This window comes from Hesperophylax consimilis, chromosome 15 (assembly GCF_061612785.1).
Source record: "Hesperophylax consimilis isolate HC1 chromosome 15, BYU_Hcon_1.0, whole genome shotgun sequence".
Lineage (NCBI taxonomy): Eukaryota > Metazoa > Arthropoda > Insecta > Trichoptera > Limnephilidae > Hesperophylax > Hesperophylax consimilis.
In genome coordinates, this window is record NC_142850.1 from 24,040,627 (window position 1) to 24,053,243 (window position 12,617).

General features: G+C 40.3%; 1 protein-coding gene across 6 annotated transcripts in view; it reads right to left on the reverse strand.

Moving 5' to 3' along the window:
• Window positions 1-4,649: 4,649 nt before the first annotated feature.
• Window positions 4,650-12,617, reverse strand: part of osa (trithorax group protein osa) — a 241,730-nt gene continuing 233,762 nt past the window's right edge. For 5 of the 6 annotated variants that reach the window (XM_089640374.1, XM_089640375.1, XM_089640377.1 and 2 more), the window contains 5 exons: window positions 11,456-11,536; window positions 8,738-8,882; window positions 7,654-7,868; window positions 7,364-7,492; window positions 4,650-7,283 (listed from right to left, as the gene is read on the reverse strand). In XM_089640374.1, the coding sequence (XP_089496500.1) occupies window positions 5,151-7,283; window positions 7,364-7,492; window positions 7,654-7,868; window positions 8,738-8,882; window positions 11,456-11,536 (2,703 nt within the window). In that variant the 3' untranslated portion in view covers window positions 4,650-5,150. The remainder of the gene's footprint in view (window positions 7,284-7,363; window positions 7,493-7,653; window positions 7,869-8,737; window positions 8,883-11,455; window positions 11,537-12,617) is intronic. The other variant, XM_089640376.1, reaches the window with a different exon arrangement.

Sequence of the window (12,617 nt, forward strand, 5' to 3'; positions counted from 1 at the left end):
AATAATATGAACAATTTATGTATGAAAAAAAAATAAAAAACCTAAAAAAACTTCTCAAAACTAATAAGTGTACCTGAAAAACACGAGTTATTACATATAAGTATTGTATTATTGTATCTACTTACCTAAGAAAATCAAAATAATAACAGCAAAACCAAACTTTAATTCTAACCTCCTACCAATTTTCGAGAATCTTCACTTTGTTGAAGAAAAAGTGACATTTGACATTCGCGAAAGAAAAAAAAGGTGATGCCACTCGATAAAATATATTACCGTGAATTTGATAATTCTAAAACGGCATGCATTAAGTATACACCAAAAAGTTAAAGGTGGTTTGAACAGTATGTTGCCGTTTTGCAACAGTATGCATTTAAGGGTTAAGTAAAAATTTAACTTATAATTTACTTATTCTTTTATTTTAATTTTTGTTATTTACTCTATGTGGGTATTAATACCTTTTTTTATCTCCTCTTTCTTTTTTTTGTATTTGTTTATAGAAGTATTATTATTTATTTTATTATTATTATGTTAATTCGATTACACCATGTAATGTAATTAATTTATTCTAGTTTTATGTAAAAGCCCGACAGGCGTAAATGAATAAACAATATTAGATTTTGTTATATAATTTTTTTTTTTTTCTAAAAGTCAAACCTTCCTGGGTTACGAATAACCTGACAATATTTGAAAATCTCCTACCACCACAGTTAGGGGAAAATGTTGCTTGTGTTGTGATGGGGGACTTAGCCAGCCGAGGAATTGAACACACTACGCCTAGGCTGGACCCAAACGCGATGCCAACTCAGCCACTGACAGGTCTTAAGGAGATACAATATCTGTGCTCATGAAAACATTACCTGAAATATTTACAACATACTTTAATTTTTATATCTTTGTGGTAGGTTTAGGACATAACTAACTAACCATTCGTTTCCTAGCAGGGGTAGGCAGAGGACGGGCCGCCAAACAACTCAGTCTTGCTCCTTGCCTCATTCACTTTCACACATACTGTTTTGTTATTCCGACTCTCGATGTGGCCCAAAGTATTTGGCTAATTTATATAGCGCCGTTTTGGGGGGAAATCACCTCAAGGGCGCTATGTCCTACCACATCTTCCTCGGACATCCCTAATTTCTTCTACCATCCACATCTGCATCGCATATTCTCCTTACACTTGTTTCTTCGTTCATTCACTTTACATGCACAAACCGTCTAAGCGTCCCTTTCTTAATCTTACTCACTACACTTATATCAACCTTGCATTCTTTGCAAATCTCCACATTGCTCACACGATCATACATGTTTTTACCACACATACGTCTCAGGGAACTCATTTCTACAGCATTCAGTCTACTTTCATCCTTCCTCGCCAGTTCCATGCCTCACTGGCATACATTAGGGTAGGTACCAGCACTCCTTTGTGGACTGCTAGCTACGCTCCTTTGGACATTTTTTTATTAGAACCAACCACATTCAGTCCTCGATTAATAGACTTTCCTGCATTTACCCTTTCAATATTTCTTTCAGCCTTTCCAAATACACAAACTCATCCACCTGCTCCAAGTTTTCATAATTCACAACTATATTGCACACTGTTTTCGAACTCTCTTTAAAACACCATGACTTTAGACTTACACTCATCATTAACTTTTATTCATACATAATTCCTGTAGATCTTTCATACTGTTAGAAATCAGCACCGCATCATCAGCATACAACAGGCAGTATGCTTTCAGATTACTCAATTTCGCTCCCAATCCCACCTCTTTCAATTCTTGCATACAATTATCTATGTTTAGATTGAATAACCTCGGTGACATTACACAGCGTTGCTTTTCCTATATATACCTTTCGTGATGTCAAACCACCATTCACCCTCACACATACAATGCTTCCCCCACACAGATGTAATCGCCTGTATTAGATTCACTCCATACTTGGACAACACCTTCCATAACTTTTACTGTCGACTCTCTGTGAGCATACCAATGGGAACCATTTTTTGAATAACCAACACCTCCACTATAGGTCACTCCAAGTGGTTCACCATGTTTGGTGATTTAGCAGGGGTGCCCGGGTTCTTCAGGTGAGGTGTGTTCAGGATGCGCCTGTCCACCAGCTGCATGGTTTGCCGGGTCGGGAGAGGCTGGTTTGGGGAGACCCTTTGACCTCTCCAACTGATTTCTCTTGACCCATCGCCTTGCGCCGCCTCAGTAGGGATAGATCATACGTCCGTCACTCCTGAACACACTGATCTCTAGATTCCTACCCATCCCTTAAGAAGACCCTCCACACAGCATCCCCAAAGATTACATAGGCCTTAAGGGACTAACTATTTTTCTGAGGGACTCTGTGTGGGGTTAGGCCAGCGCCACACTTGACGGAAATTCCGTCGCGGATCTTTCGCGACGGAACGCCAATACATGTAATTGCATATAAATTACAAATAGCGGGCACACTACGCGGAAGATCGGTCGCTCCGTGGCGGACCGCCGACTCTCGCGTCTGCTCCGTCCTCCGCGCACCGATCTTCCGTCGGCGGAAGATCAGTAACGTCGCATTTATAAGTATTTGTATGCATCGCGCCACATTCGGCGGATAACACGCGGAGACGACGCACGCACAGGATGTTCGACACTGAACGATTTACTATCGAAGTGCAAAATAAAGTCGACTGATAATCCGCCACTGAATATTCAGTGTGGCTTCAACGTATGGTAACGGATTGACTTCCGCGGAAGTTACGCGACGGAATTTCCGTCAAGTGTAGCGCTGGCCTTAGTGTAAAAAAAATCTGATCTACGCACCCTCTTCCACCCATAATAAAAGCACATCTCATATTTTATCCTTTGTTTCCATTCTTAGTTTAGGAGCGTCCAGGTTAAGGACATGCAATATTCAAACCTAAAAATATATAGGCTATCTTTAGTATATTCATAACTCATTTAAAACTAAAATTGGAGATACAACATTTTAGTTCGAAGTACAGTTTTTACAGTTGATATGTAAATAAATTAATTTTTTCATTTGAGGAAGGACCGAGAAATTCTGTAGTTGCATGAATAACTCTTTCTCTGCCGTGGTAAGCAGTGGCGTGAAACCATAGACATATGAATATTAGTAGACCTGCCCTAAGTGATTAAAAGCGTATTATCCCCACTCCCCATACCGGTTCCATTGAGCCGGCTGGGCTCGCGTACGGCCTCAAGTGATATTTGAAAACGTGACGTCATCATTCTTGTGCGAACTATGGTCGAGGCATCATCGGTTCATTTTACGAAATAACACGGCAAAATGTTTACTTGTACTATGAAAACTGGTAAAAATAGATGCGAAAAAAGAGAATAAACCCAATTGTCGTATTACATTCCATATATAAGCATTATTTTATTTTATTTTAAGCATATTCACATCGTATAATATGAATCAGTTGTTACTATCACATCGAGAAACGTCTGGACGCGAAACACAAAGCTGGTTGGTTGCTGGGAAGTAAATTATGAACATTTATAAAAGTGTCTTAACTAAATACTCTGAAACTAACTACGACTCTGAATATAGAAGCTGCCTTACTTTGCCGAATTTGGACTTCGCAAATTTGTTCATAACGTGGCGAGTAATTTGCGCTCCCATGTAAAAATGTCTATTCATTCAAAGCAGATTTTACTTTTAAGAAGTAAATGGTGATATTATAATGCGAGATGCCTATTTACTGTCAGATTGATTTATTGACGAATCACAGTCATCTTCACTCCCTTCGTTCTTCAACAGTTGATTTTACCCCTCGCCTTTATCTTCTCGTCTATTAATTCCTATGTCTGTGCGTGAAACATTTTTTTTTTTTTTTTAATTCGTTTTTTTGTATGAATATTTTCAGGAAATTTCAGTTTGACAGTGCACTGCACCGATTTCCTGAAAATCTTTACACAAAAAAACAAATTTTCGAAAAACAATAAAAAAACGTTTTGGCTACAACATTAATAAAGCCATTTTATTTTATTATCAGCACTCGATTACTACCTTAAGTCTCAACCACTCACTCTACTACTGGTGGTGAGTAAAACCACAGTAATCTGCAAAAAATGAGTTGAATGTGGAGAAGTTATTGAGTATCAAATTTCTTAGGTTTTACGTACGATTTAATATGACTTTGACTCTATGGCTGCGTCACACAGAAACCTGGCGTGCGTAAATAAATGATTAATTGTTGTTTTGCATATAATACACGTTGTAACAGCAAATACCCGAAGGATTTTAGGCGATTCCTGAGCATATGTGGAGTAAAAGTGTAGATGTAAAACATATTCTGATTTTAATTGGAAAAAATCAAGCCAATAAAAAAAGACTCATGTTTTTTACTATAAATATGCTCAGGAATAGAGCATATTTACCCACAATGCATAAAAACACAGTATACATAATATCAGAAACTGCTTTTATACTTACCACAATCACTTCAATCAACATAATAGCGCCCCTGAGGTGATATCTCACAAAAGCGGCGCTATACAAATTGTCCAGTAAATTAATACACACACATATATGTTGAGGTGATTTTGCACAAAAATGTCGCTATCCAAAACATCCAAATATGATTAAACAATAAAACATTTGAAATCAATAACAGTGATCACAATAAAAGGGCGACATTATTTTTCAGTACTTCATATGTACATTTATTTAATGTTCAATATTCAGACATATATAAAGCATTTGCACATGAATAATACCAAAACATGAAATGATAGGCGACCCTCTATGTAGGTGGTAGGTGGTTGGTGGTTGGGGTGGGGCCATCTTACCAAATGACGATTAAAATAAATACAAGTACTTTATCACCTCCGGCACTTTACAAAATGGTACAATACATATCCGATATTGTAAGATTTAATTTGTATGGAAATTCGCGACTTCTACTATCTACGCGCATCCTTCGTAAGGGGCCTATCACATAAAAACCCATCGATAATCCATTTTGTTACAACTAATATTTTTTCTAAAAAAGTCTCCGAAATCATTTATCTTCAAATTCATTTACCCGACGGTACGAGTCTAATATCACTATAACACATTCTTAGATCATAATATATTATATATCAATTATATTATTTATTAAATTCAGTCCTTAAGCTAAGAAGGTCTTTACACTATTAACGGCGCGGAGGGCGCGAGCACTGAAACAGCACCTTGGACAGTTCGGCGGCCACCTTCTGGTCCAGGATCTGAGACATGACCAGCGACAGCAAGCGCTGCTCCTGCTGCAGGAACAGGGGCTTGTTGTCAGGGTGGCGTGCTAGCTGCAGCAGCGTGGAGGCAGCGCGCCGCAGCATGTCCAGACTGGTGCCCATCGAGTCGGGGTTATCGCGTAGCGCCCCGATGCCATGCTGGTTAGCAACTCCCAGCGCAGACTGTTCTGCCTGCTCAATGAAGGCAACTAACAGTGACACGGCGGGGCTATGCGCCGCTATGGCCCTCGCCACCCCTGAGTCCGCACCCGCCAGGTAGTGCAGCAGGTTAACCGAAAACTCGCGCAGCACTTGATCCTCGCTGCGGCACAGCTGGCGAGCTAGCACGCGGCACAAGCGCTCCAGGCGGGGGAAGGGTGGCGTGGCCACCACCAGGTCCACGTTGGAGTCGGTTACGCACAATTTGCACAGCGCCTCCAGGGCCAGGCGGCGTGGGGACAGTGCTCGCAGCGGGGCGGCCGGCAGGGGGTCCTGGGCCGCAGCTGCCGGGCACACGGCCCAATGCAGCAAGCCATCCAGCACGGGCCTCGCCACCTGCTCGGGGTGGCGACCCAGTTCAACTTGGCCACCGATGTTAGCGCAGCACACCAGGGCATCCTCGCGTAGCTGTTGTAGGAGATCCCACCACCACTCCCCACTTCGTAAAGAGGAGCAAGAGCTTCGCCACTCTGCGTCTTCCTCACGGTCATAGTTTCTCGTGCGTGGTGCTCTCAGTGGGTGTTCATGATGTAACAGCAGCAGCTTGCCCATCAGAGCCAGGAAGGTGCCACTCTTAGAGAACTCCATCTCGTTCCCGGGCACGAAGGTCAGGTTCCTCAGGATGTTGGACAAGCATATACACCGCCTGGCCAGAGCATCCTGCGTCTCCGAAACGAGATATAAACTAGCTTCGTCTCTGGTGTAACACTCGTCCTCGTATTCGGATAGATGTCTTCTCTTTAATGTCCCCGCTGGATCGTTAACCTTTAAGTTATGCTTCTTCTCCTCAACCGGTTTTTCACCCGGCTTCTCATCTTTCTCATCCTTCTCTTCCTTTTCTATCTCCATGGGTTCTGATTTAAAGTTGTCCTCCGAGCCCGCACTGTCTTTATCGCAAGATTCTCTCTCTTCATGTGTGGGACCGTTCTGTCGCAGCTCCTCTATTATGGGAGCCGGCTCTTCTCTCCTTTCTTCCTCCCCGTTAACTTTATTATCGCCGTTGATTTCCAGTTCTGCCTTAACCCTATTTATAACGTCCGACAATGTCACTTTTGTCCTCTTTTTAATCTTTTCACTTACACAATTAGACTTTTTGCTAACAACACCCTGAGTATCCATAACGGCGGGCTCGGCCGCTTCTTCACTATCACTTTCCGTCTTTTCTTCCTTCTTGACCGCAGTAGGTTCCGGTCCTCTTAAAACTCTGGCAAAGGGAATGTTTATAAACTCTCCTTGGAAGCAAGGCATCACGTGGCTTACCAAGGAGGTGTCGGAGCCAAATTGCCAGGGCTCAATGCCCACCTCCGAGTGCTCCTCGGACTTGCTCCAGTCTAGGCCCTCATCCGGGGCAAAAAGGTCGTCCTCCTTGGCCCGGTAGATAACGGGTCTTCCCTTGCGGGACTCGTGAGTGTAGTTCTCTCCCGTCACCAGGCTGATGGTCTGCAGGGGATCAGGCACCCGTGGCGCGGGGCTTGGCTCTGCGGGGGGCTCCGGCTCATCAGGCTGGTACCACGGAGTGTTGGGACTGGCTGGGGGATCGAAGATGTCTGTCAAGCTCTTCTGGAAGTGCTGCAGCAACAGGTCCAGCAGGCCGGGCAAGTGTTGTAAGCCAAAGTAACCCACTGCCGAGTCGTCGAACAGGAGAATGTTGAGCACATCCAGGGCCCAGCAGGTTTCGGCGAGGAGGCCGGACTTGAGAGCCATCATGATCTTCCAGGCGTCCACAGGAGCCACGTCTGTCTTGGTGAGACGCCGTCGCTTATATGTTACCGGGGTCACTGCCTCCACACTGTCCGGTGGGAAGGTGATCTCTCTCTTGGGGGCCGCACCCACTCCTCCCTGCAAATGAATAAATTATTTATTACAAATGTCACCATGCGAAGAGTGGGGAAAGGAAGAATGAATGTTTGTTTGTTTACCTTGCCAGGTGTTTGTGGCTGCATGGGATAGGGCTTGAGGTCTGGGCGGTAGGGGACGGGGGGTCGCGGGGGACCCGCTTGTCCCGGAGGCCTTAGCCCTGCACCCGGGCCCCATCCAGGTTGTTGACCCTGAAACAATCATGGCATTTATTAACAAACCTGCTATAGGTGCATGCTACATTCCAGAATAAGATAACGTTATGTATTATAAAGCTGAAAGGAAATCCTGTGCAAAAAGTAAGTTCTTTATGGAAAAGGGGAGGAATGGAATAATATAAATATTAGGTAACCTGTTGCTGAGGTGGATAGGGCTGCGGTCCCCAGGGTTGTTGTTGCTGGCTGGGCGGAGTGGAGGGTGGTGCAGGTGCGGGCACGGGGGCTCGGGGGGGCCCGGCACCCCACTGCCCGGGTCCGGGAGGAGCTCCAGGAGCCCCAGGGGGAGCCGGCGCTCCACTGGGGAACTGTCCTCTGTATTGTGGACCACCTGTGTTGTTACCCCAACCTCCTGAAAACACAATTTATTTTTTATTATAAAACTTGTGAAGGAACAAAAGCTATAATATAATAATGTTTAATCTTCAGCGTCCATACTTTCGATAATTCCATAATTCGAAATTTTTGCCAAAAAAATATCCCCGGAAATTTTTTTTTATTTACAATGGTTTTTTAATTCGAAATAAATTGGTTAATTCGTAATTAGAAATTTATCTTGGTCTGCACACGAAAATTTATCGCGTAATTCGAAAAAATTTGATTTTTCATTTCATCATTATACATCACCTAATTAGTATTATTTTGTAAATCTGAATCGATTTGCACTGGAATGTCGTATTTTTTCTAATTTATTTTGAATATCCGAGATTGAAGGGCCGAGAATATTAGTTTTAGAATTTAAATGGTCGGCCGCGACGGAAACCGGCCACGTAATTTTGATTTATGCGTAATTTTACGATTTTTTTTCTAATATCTGAATTTAAAGGGCAGCTGCGAAATTTCGCGGAATGTATCATATTTTTATGAATTTATTTTGAATAACTGAACTTGAAGGGCCGGCCGTGACGATAATCGACCGCGAAATTTCAAATTACATGGAAATAATTGTATTTTTACGAATTTACACCGAATATCAAAATTTAAAGGGCCGGCTGCGAAAATTTGATTTACGCAGAAATGTGTGGTAATTTTACGAATTTACTTTGAATAACTGAAGTTGAAGGGCTGACCACGACGGTAACCGCCTGCGAAAATTCAATTTACACAGGAATAGTTCGTATTATTACGAATTTACTCCAAAGATACTACCCGAATTTGTTCTGAGAATTTCGAAATAACGAGGTTCTAATGTACTTATAATACTTTTTAAAGATGCATTACCGTATTGGTGATGGGGAGGTGGTGCAGCCCCTCTCTGCTGCGGGGGATATGGGGGCTGTGTGCCTCCGGGGGGTTCCTTGGCGAAGTCGGGGTGACGTCGGGGCTGACCTGGCGGGGGGCCCATCGCCTTGCTGCCTCCATAGCCCTGCACAAAAAAAAAAAATAATAAAAAATACAATCTATAATTGAAAGAAAATGGATCCATTTTTTTTATATTAGGTATCTACTACAATATTTATTGGGAAATATAATAATTTATTGTAAATGAAACTGCAGATGATTGGAAGCATTCAACTGGATTTTCACTAATAAACAATATGAAATACAGCAAAAAAATATCCTATAAATAATACACTCACGACCCTTGGAATGCCAAGATATCCATAGCCGATATCTGTCCTTCGGTACTGTTGCGTGCCAGCGTATCCGTAGCGGATATCTATTGTTTGGTACTGTTGCGTGCCAGCTTAGCCTTAGCGGATATGATAGGAGCTCATCGCAATTGCCTTAATTTTATGATATTTGAACCTTTAAAAAAATGCTCCTACCAAAATATATTTTATTCGCTTGGCAAGTAAATAATGCATCTTAATTTTATTCCAGCTTGTCGTCTCGCCACTTGCAAACATATTTACTTCATCTGTGAAAAAGCGTGTCGCAAATTCCATGCTAAATATCATATTTCTGACTTTCAAAAGTCATGGTAATGTATGTATTTATTTATTTACAGGAAAGCCACAAATGACTTATTTTTATTGTGAAGAAGCTTATCTAGGCGGAAAATATAATTAAATTTCTTTTAAACATTTCTCTGATTATATGCAGCTATCCTGGAGAAACTACTAGGACAGTTGAGCCTCGGAAAAAAAAAAAAAACATAATAAAAAATAAAAAAAACAAAAAAAATTATACAGCGCCACTGAGGAAACTTTTCACAAAAGCGGTATATAAATAATCAACTTTATTATAATAAGATATTTTACGACTGTACAATTTTCAAAAACAAGTAAGTTATTACGAAAAGAGCAAAGGGCGGGTCGCTCGGCATTTTACACTGGCACACTAAGGTTGCAACAAGTCATGGAAGCTTGGCATTCCAAGGGTTAAACAAACAAAAATCTATCTGACAACAGACAGTTTATGGATGAAACATGCAATCATTATTATGTAAAGAAAGAAATAAACAGCGTTCTTCACCTGACCTATAATATATAGTAGGGAAGAGAAGTACAAAAGCCAATGGCAGTATTCCTTGGAATAAATGTGAGGAAGCGGCAAACGGTGAAAACAAAGCCTCAACCATAACCACCCACCAAAATGTTAACCCTAATCATTATCCAAAATGTACACAATTAGGGCTGGATATTATTATCTTTAGTTGGAGTCAGATAAAGATTGGTGAATGAACTGATGAACTGATGAACTGGAAATCATTGTCCCTTTCCGATAACATATAGAAAGGTAGACCTCAACACTTGAGAAACAGAACTATTCATGGGTTTGCTTTTTATAATATTGCCACAAAATATGTCATCTTCTTATTACTGTCTTTGAGAACAAATTAAGTTTTTGTGCAAATCCATTAAAATTATGCAACATATAATATGCACCATAAATTATTTTAAAATCTCAACTACAGATGGCAGTGAAAGGCCTATAGAGTCACAGCCGGTAGCGCTACTTTTCAGTACAATGATCAAATCAAGTCACTTTGAAACTGATTGGAGTATTTGTCATTATTTGAAATTCTTCTGTAAATTCCAATAGTGCTGATTGACTGAAAAATGTATTTTTGTCCAATCACTGATGAAAATGATACTAACACTAAGGACGGGTTGTTTCGGAGAATTTGAACAATTCATCAAATTTCTATGTTTATTTTAGGGGTGTGTGAAAGTCCTATTCAAGTTCTGTTGTTATATCATTACAGGCTAGTAGTAGCTTGACAGAACTGAAATAAATACAGAACTTGAAAATTAACTTAAAAATTTGAATAATTGTTCAAATTCTCCGAAACAACCCGTCCTTAATAAAGTGAAACTGACACTGAATAAACCGATTTAATGGAAACAACAATTATAAATCGCAAATTTATGTTTATTGTACTCAAAACTAATGAATAAATTAATGAAAGTACATAAAATGTGTTGTCTATTAATTGAAATACCTTGTTATCTATAAATTTATATTTTAGTGAAGGTGCTCACTACTCAAATGAAATGTTTGTTCAAAACAGCCAATATCTTATAATATAAGACACCCTCACATAATGCTCGCTGTCATTCCGCATGAGGGCTCAATTATTCAAAATGTAGACTTTTCTTTTATTGACTGACTCTTATATTGAACATACAACACCATGAGCATAAGGAGACAGGACATTGCGCAGGTAAAGGTAAACTACAATCTCAACGGCCGTCAAATGATAACTGAAGTGTGACTTTGTCTGTGTGTACGTGTACACCCACCACCATACCAACACCAATAGTAACTTGCAGCAATACTGTTTTCAATTTTGGATAATGACTTTTGTGAGTAGACAATATAAAGTTCGTCACAGTACTCATAATAAATACAGAGTGGATGGTTTGATAGAATATAGTTATTATTATCCAGGGTCTGAAGTATTATGAGTAGTGTGGTTGGTTGGTAGTGCCACGCCCAGCCCAGCCCAGCCCAGCAAGCCCCCATGGAGTAGGTAGGTGGTAGCGGACGTACGTGGTAATGGCGGGGCCCTCCGGGGGACAGGGGGGCCACAAGCTGCCGAGCCAGCTGCGAGTTCATGTTCACCGAGGACATCTACACACATGCCGCAACGACAACACTATTATACGACACATACCACTACTGCTGGGAGACCACTACACTACTACTGACTGCTAAACAACACCCACACATCTTGAGTCCTAAACAACACACACCTGACTTGACTTTATCCCCATAAATACTAAATGAAGAGATGGCACAGATTGAATTGTAAGCAAGCCCGCACTGATAAGCGTTATTCATTGTTGGTACAATAGGGAGCGTTTGTTAGGTCTCAAGATGCATTAGTGCTTTAAGGATTGTGTGTAAATAATCATTGATTGGAGTATTATGTAGTGTAATGTTAAAATAAGCTCTTTTAATTGAGCCTTGTGTGAGGCTGATGGGAAGGGGCAAACAAACTATGGAGATAGCATTTACTGGCCTGGTCAAATACTCAAATAGCACTTAGGCATTTCTTCAGCAATGATTTACTATTTTACCGTATAAATTACATTCAAGGACAAATAACAAATGTTCTGAAAAAAATTAACCTTTTATAAAAAGGAGGCATTTTCTTCAATACGTATACGATTTGATTGCAATAAATATGGAAAAGGAATAATACAAACTATGTCTACCAACAGCAAGTCAAACTACGTTAATGATAAAAAGCCCTAAGATTATATATTTAAATGCACTAATTACAATACATACATATATATATATATGTTTATATTGATACTAGTCAAATTAATATAAACATATACAAATTATATTTTTTATTCATAAAATTAAATCAGGATTGATTCAAAGGTAACTTTTAAAATACAGTGGTACCCTCTTATAACGAGCATAATTTGTTCCAGAATCTTGCTTGTTGTGTGAAACACTTGTTATGTAAAATAAAATACGCATTCTATGCCAAAAAATACTCAATTTTATTTTAACGTTTATTCAAATAAAATTACAAACTTCTAAATTGTTAAGGAGTGTAACAACCTGGAATGCGATTTAGATTTGCAAAAAAACAATTAAAAAATCCAAATAACTGGTTTATTATTTATGAATTTATGACAAATAATTCATTCTATTTTACTAGGAAGCTGTCTAGAGTCATTTGTTTTTGCCGACG